This window comes from Alosa alosa, chromosome 19 (genome assembly GCF_017589495.1).
Source record: "Alosa alosa isolate M-15738 ecotype Scorff River chromosome 19, AALO_Geno_1.1, whole genome shotgun sequence".
Taxonomy (NCBI): Eukaryota; Metazoa; Chordata; class Actinopteri; order Clupeiformes; family Clupeidae; genus Alosa; species Alosa alosa.
Genome location: NC_063207.1, coordinates 29,063,372 through 29,070,871, shown reverse-complemented (window position 1 = coordinate 29,070,871; position 7,500 = coordinate 29,063,372). Strand labels below are relative to the sequence as shown.

Sequence of the window (7,500 nt, the reverse complement as noted above, 5' to 3'; positions counted from 1 at the left end):
TTGCTATCTCAATCTGCCTTCCTTTCTCTTCATCTGTCCTCTCTCTTTCTTTCTCTCCCCTCTCTCTGCTTTGTCTCTATCCTTCTGTGTATGTTTAAATTCTTTCTCTTCATCCCATCTCTCCTTCTCCCTCTCTCCTTTTCTCCCTCCCTCTCTCTCTCTCTCCTTGCATCTCTGTTTCCCCTGCTCATGGCTGTGGGTCTGGGTGTGCGGCACACTAGTGGGTGAGTTAGAGTGAGGACTGGTCAGGCAGCCAAATGGAAAAATACAGAACACTACAGTTCTCTCTTCCTCTCTACCACCGTTCTTCTCTTTCACTTTCTATCTTTTCCTCACCCCCTCTGCATCACCTGACCTCCCCCTCACCCTCTCTCTCTCTCTCTCTCTTGCCCTCTCTTTCTCTCGGTCTCTCCCCCTCTGTCTGAGAGGGACGGTCAGTGCCCTCGGAAAAGAAAGTAGAACTGGTGAGAAGAAAAAGAGGAAGGCTGATTAAAAGGAAAAGCAGAGGCTATTGGGGAAGAGTGTGTGTGTGTGTGTGCACGCATGAATGTGTGTGTGTCTGTGTGTGTGTGTGTGTGTGTGTGTGTGTGTGTGTGTGTGTGTGTGAGAGAGAGAGAGAGAGAAAGAGAGAGAGAAAGAGTTCTGTGTGTTGTATTTCATGTCACAAAGTCTGTTTTCACAGACAGAAGAGGAAGGTGTAAGAGTGACTAGACAGTCTAGCGGATGTGGCCAGAGCGACTGTCATATGATGTTCAATGTGTAGCAGTGTGTGTGTTTGTGTGTGAATGTGTGTGTGTGTGTGTGTGTGTGTGTGTGTGTGTGTGTGTAAGCGTGTGTTAGAGCGAGAGAATTGTTGGGTGATAAACCCACAAACACATCTGTGTGTGTGAGAGAATGTGAGAGAGAGAGAGCACAGTCGAGAGAGGCAATAGAGCAGTGTGTCAAAGTAGTTCTGTGTGTGGGAATTTGTGTGTGTCAATCTCTGTGTGGCAATCTGTGTGAGAGAGTAAACATGTGTGTGTGTGTGTGTGTGTGTGTGTGTGTGTGTGTGTGTGTGTGACAGAGCAAATACCTGCCCGTGTGTGTGTGCATGTGCGTGTGATTCACAACCTCTGTGGGCGTGTGTGTTTTTATTCTCCTGCAGAAGTGTGTTTACTCACTACGGGTATGAATCGCTCACAGGTTACCTGGCTCAGGCTTCTCTCCTGCTGCTCAGCCAGGTGTTGACTACACGTCCCCTCGTGTTGTTTTGTGTGTGTGTGTTTGTGTGTGTGTGTGTGTGTTTTGTGTGTGTGTGTGTGTGTGTGTGTGTGTGTGTGTGTGTGTGTGAGGTACACATCCCCTAGAGTTGGGCCTGTATCTCCCCACAGCTATATCTCTTCTGTTCAGACCCCACACACAGTAAAAACCCTCCCCCACCCTGCAATGAAACAGGCCTGCCTTTGATATGTGGAAGGCTAGTGGAGATCTGTTAGCGGCTGACCTAGCCTGGCATAGCCGCCATCACTAACACCAGTGCTAAAGGCTTGGGAGCCTAGCCATCATTGCTAGTGCTAACACTAACACTAGCAGCGAAGGGAGTGGATCCACCATGGCTAACACTGGCGGGGCGTAGCAGCTGGGAGGCACGTGGGCGATAGACCTCTGGTGTCACATTCCACAGGGCTGAATGGTGAGCCGCTGCACAGCGCTGTCCTGTTAAGACCAGACCGAGGAGTGTTCCCCTCCGCTGTCCTGTGAGCAGGAAGGAGGATGTCAGAAACGTGGTGTGTGTCTCTGCCCTGTTCTATGCCTCTGTCCTTACCTACTGAGTTGAGATCAAATATTTGATGTTTGTTTTGCTGTTACTAATGGAATTGGTGAGGGGTCTTGCATGCAGGCTCTTGCTGGTGCCTCAGTACATCATCTGTCTTTATACTGGCATTAATAAGGCAGTGAGCCGCTCTACAGAGGTCACTGTGTACAGCGTAAATCAACATTGTTCAGGGAACTTGATGACACACACACACACACATAGACACACACAGCAGTCTCCACTGCCCAGAGGGGTCTGCTGTTAGTGTCACTCCAGAGGCTGGCATGCAGGGTGGCGTCATTGGTCAGCGGGACCACGCGGTGATCTGCTGCCCGGTGCCAGCCATGTAGGCTGAGGTGGCCAGCGTGCGTCAGAGGTGTTGGCACACAACAGCCGGACCTCCCCACCCCCGCCCCACATGCCCCCTGGGATGGAGGATAATGCTGTTTACAACAAATGCTTGCACGCATACACATACACACAGGCACATGTGCACACACATTGCACTCACACTCACACACACACACACACACACACACACACACACACACACACACAGACATACACTCACACATGTGAGTGTATGTCTCACACATACACTCACACATGTCACCTGCTCACACAGTGCAGACAGTAAACACACAATATATGCTCACTCACACACCGCACAAATATACTGTATACAAATATACTGTGTGTGTGTGAGTGTGAGTGTGAGTGCAATGTGTGTGCACATGTGCCTGTGTGTATGTGTATGCGTGCAAGCATTTGTTGTAAACATACCAACCACCCCCCACACACACACACACACACACACACACACCCCACACACACACACACACATCTGCCCCTGCCCATCAGCTGTAATGTGCCCCAGCTTGGCTCCATGGGCTCCGCCGCTGCCCCTGGGGCTTGGCTTTCAGGCCCGCCTGTCACCCTAGCTGTGCTTAGTCACCACGGAGAGCACACACACACACACACACACACCCCCCCACACACACACACACACACACACACACACCACACACACACACACACACACACACACACACACACACACACAGCGTTCCACAGCACCAGGATAGGATTGAGTCAAAGTCTGTCTGACACTGAATTATTGTGTGTGTCTGTGTGTCTGTGTGTGTGTGTATGGTTGATTAAAAAAGGGCATTAATATACTTGAGTGAACAGATTTCAGCAGGTGAGTGTATGACTCAGCCTGAAGATCCACACACACTTTGGCTTTTGTCTTACAGTAAACCACGACACACTCTACATGCTCAGAGGCCGAGATCACATGCCATACAATGCAGCAGCACAGTTAACAGCAAAGCACAACTTAACAGCCTTGATACAGGCCAACCCCAGACAAAAGTCTGTCTCCAGTAGCTGGTGTAGTTAAGTTGAATGGAACTAGCTGGAGTAAAATCCACTACGTGCAGATCCAAGTCATAGCAGTACACTGATACACAGCACTGGAGTTGTGATCACGTGTGTAGGGTGTAATATGTATTAATGTTTCTATTAAGGAAGATGTTAACAACCCAAAAGGTCATGAGTTTGATTCCCAGAGAGGGTGCATATGGCTGTGGAGAAAAGACACGTAGTAAATGGATGAGATGTAGTGGTAGTAGTTTGCAATACTAATGTAATGGTACTGCATGCAATAGTGTTATAGGTTATCACATCAGTGCATTTAAGGCTATGGGGGTGGCTGTGGCTCACTTAGGGGGTGGGGGTGGGGTGGGGTGGAGTCGATGCAGGGGCAGGCAGTGGATGGGTGCAGCAGGGCATTTGAGGGGTAAGGTGCCTCGTGTCATGGTGCAGCGGTGACGTGTGACTCAACACCCCCCCCCCACACACACACACACACACGCACACACACACACACACACACATCCCACCTCACCCCTTACCCCCCTGTTCTGCATTGTGGACATACTGTCCTCTGTTCCCACAACCCCCCTGTCCCAGCCAACCAACCAACAACCTAGCGAGCCAGCCAGGCCCTGCTGCGAGCCAACAGAGAGAGAGAGAGAGAGAGAGAGAGAGAGAGGGAGGGAGAGAGAGAGAGAGAGAGAGAGAGAGAGAGAGAGATAGAGGGGGAGAGAGAGAGTGAGAGAGAGCTGCTGGGTCAGCCAAGACTTGAGCTCTGAGCCCAGAGGCCTGCCACTGCACCGCAGCTCCTGTTCCCACCACTGCTCTGTTCTCAGCCCTCCTCTCTCAGCGGCAGCACCAGACAGCTCTGGCCCCCCACACAGCAGTGGCAGCTGCAGGAGGTAGATAGATGGATAGATTGAGGTGGAGAGGTACATAGATGGATGCATTAGATAGATATTAATGCATAATTAGTAGATATAATATAGAATAAAAAATAGAATGTAAGGCCAAATATAGCCACAGGCTTCAGCATAGCAGTATCTCTGTGAAGACTCTCCCAGGGTGTTATGGTCTGACTGACTTCTTATGTCACATGAGGATCTAATGAGATAAAATCATTTGTATCGATTGTAATCCTAATTGAGTGGAAAATTAGATGAATAAGAAAGGGTTGCAATTAATCTTATCTGAATGAAGTGATTCTGTTTAGCACTGTGTATTCAGAATAATACACACATGCAACATCATTCATTACCATACAGTCATTTATACATGTTTAAACTGTAATTTATAAGTTGCTGTTATTTGACAAAGCAAACTCAGAATGGAGATATATCAGCATTGTGCGTGTGGACAAAACAGCTGATAAATAAAACCGATCTGGTTTGTGCTATCAGCAGTGGTGTTTCCGAGCTGTAAGCACTGTACGCCAGGGGCTGACAAAGTAGAACTAATTCCTAAATGAAGTTAGGCTTTTATGAAGGAATACTTACGCCGCAGAACAGACGCCAGTGTGAAAAATCTCCCCCTCGTGCCACGATGAAAAATGGCAACAGCAGTAATAACATATTGGGCATCTGCTGCAAATTGAAGTGTGAAGTATACGGTGCTTTGGTTAGGGCAGATGTTTGTGCCCCCCCCCCCTCCAAAAACACACACACACACACACACACACATAAGCCCTTAACCAGTTGCAGTAAATCAGGTGTTTTGCTGGTAGTTTGCTCCCCATTTGTAATGGTTTGGTGTTAAATTGTCGACAGGCGAAAGCCTCGCACTAATGCACTACAACTCTTTATCATACGAAATGAGCCCCGACATGGAACAGGTGTATCATTCAGTTGTAAATTGGTGTAAAAGCAATTCACATATCTATGCGGCAGGGCAACTCAAATCCATCTCTCATATGCGGCAAGAGACATGAAATGCATCTCTTCTCTAAATCCAGGAATGTTAGGCATGGTCACCTTTAATGACACCTTTTAAAGGCTGTGGGTCATTAAATGTCAATACAATAAACAAATACTAAACAACCTCCGAGAGCTTGTTGAGAGGCTGCCAACACAAGCTAATAAGCTTGTGTAAGAATCACATGGACATATACCAGGCTCTTACACAAATGACTCCAATCTGTGTGAGTGGTGAGGGTCTCAGCAGAATGCAGGTCAGCGGTCGCTAGCACATGATGAGTTTGGCTTGGGTATGTTACACTATTTGAATGGTGGTTTCATGCAGCATGTGAGCACAATGAGATTGTGTGTACTGAGGGCCAGGGGATGCCCAGCGTGAGGGCGTCCTTATACACGTGTGATGGAGGTGAGCTAGAGCTGAGGACTGCAAATCAAGCACATCCTCCTCACGCGCTTCACTACACCTTTGTCACACACTGCACTGCCTCACGCGTCAGGCAATCACAGTGTATCTTATGGGCTCCTGCGCCCTTTCTGTTTGACCTCTGTCCTCTGTGTCATGACCACATGACCGGTGCGGCTGGCAGGGTGTGTGTGAGAGTGTGTTTGTTGATACACACTAATCTCGGAAGTCTGTGTCTTGCAGACAGGAACAGACGTCTGGATTGACTAATATTCTTCTCTCTCTCTCTCTGACTTTCTGTTCGGAGCAAGTGTGCGACAGGAAATGGGGCAATTAGGGACAGCTTGCTCCAGCTCAGCATGGGGTTAATATCCAGCGCTCGTAATTAAAAATAAATGACACTTTTTCCCCTCCTCATTCTCGCCCTCTCTCGCTCTCCTGTGGTAAATCTTCAGGCCTGCTCATCTCATCTCATCTTCCTATTGCACTGTGTTGTGCCCATGACTCACTCTTTTGTTTGTTTGTTTGTTTGTTTGTGATGACATGAGCTGCTCCAGCTTGTCCTTCTCCAGTGGCCTAAGATGTTGAGTTTTTGTTTTCAAGTGGTGTGTGTGTGTGCTTGACGTAGTTGGGTGTGTGTGGTGTCATTCGGTGCTGGTAGGCGGTGGCACAGGTGGATTAGTGGAGGGGGTCCTGACTGAGCCTCCAACTCCCACTCTGTGCTGTCCACGGCTGTCTGTCTGACCCCTGCCACAGCAGCAGAAAGCAGCAGCCGCCCACACAGGGACGTGATGGAGGGGAGGGAAGGAGGGGAGCTGGTCATCTGATCTGTCACACACTAACACCATTGAAGTAGCACTTTCAAATGGAGTTGATTAAGTGGCCACATTTTACACACACATAGGTCATCACAAGGGTCATCTCATGGTGTGCTGCTGTTAGCATTGTGCTCTCTGCATGGGAGATGATGTGATGTTTCCCTTTCTGTTTCTATGAGCAACACTATTCTCCCATTGCTCCCATGAAACAACTGGACATGAAACAACTGTACTCTCTGGACACTGACTCTCTCTCTCCCTCCCTCTCTCTCTCCCTCCCTCTCTCCCTCCCTCTCTCTCTCTCTGGGCATCTCCAGGAGAGTACATCAAGACCTGGCGGCCGAGGTATTTCCTGCTGAAGAGCGACGGTACGTTTATCGGCTATAAGGAGCGGCCGCAGGATGTGGATCAGCTGGAGACGCCTCTGAATAACTTCTCCGTGGCCCGTGAGTCAAGCTGGGAATCTCACCGCCACACCTGACACTTCTCACAGCTCGCATCACAGTACAGATTACCCACACGCAGTACACACACACACACATAGTAGCACACACACACAGTACACACACACACACACACGCAGTACACACACACACACACACGCACATAGTAGCACTCACACATACACACACACACACAGTACACACACACACACAGTACACACACACACAGTAGCACACACACACAGTACACACACACACGCAGTACAAACACACACAGTACACACACACGCAGTACACACACACACAGTACACACACACACACACACATAGTAGCATACTGTGATATGTCTTACTGTGCTCTCCTTACTATCAAAACCTTACTGTCGACAAATGTAGGCAGAAAAGATTATTCTTAAGGGAAGAAACAGCAGTCTACTGTAGTATAGTGCAGTCTTGGTCTTAATCCAGCTAGAATAAGAACAGTGAAAGGCAAGCCCTCATATTAAATATGATAGTACCTGCCGCATGGCGGTGCACACAGTGCACACACACACACACACACACGCAGGCACAAAACACACACAGTACACACACACGCAGTACACACACACACAGTACACACACACACACACACATAGTAGCATACTGTGATATGTCTTACTGTGCTCTCCTTACTATCAAACCTTACTGCCTGACAAATGTAGGCAGAAAAGATTATTCTTAAGGGAAGAAACATTTTGGAAGAATTTGG

General features: G+C 48.5%; 1 protein-coding gene across 2 annotated transcripts in view; it reads left to right on the top strand.

Moving 5' to 3' along the window:
• akt1 (v-akt murine thymoma viral oncogene homolog 1) overlaps positions 1–7,500 on the top strand; it is a 57,954-nt gene that overhangs the window by 29,439 nt on the left and 21,015 nt on the right. For both annotated transcript variants that reach the window (XM_048228532.1, XM_048228531.1), the window contains exon 3: positions 6,624–6,752. In XM_048228532.1, the coding sequence (XP_048084489.1) occupies positions 6,624–6,752 (129 nt within the window). The remainder of the gene's footprint in view (positions 1–6,623; positions 6,753–7,500) is intronic.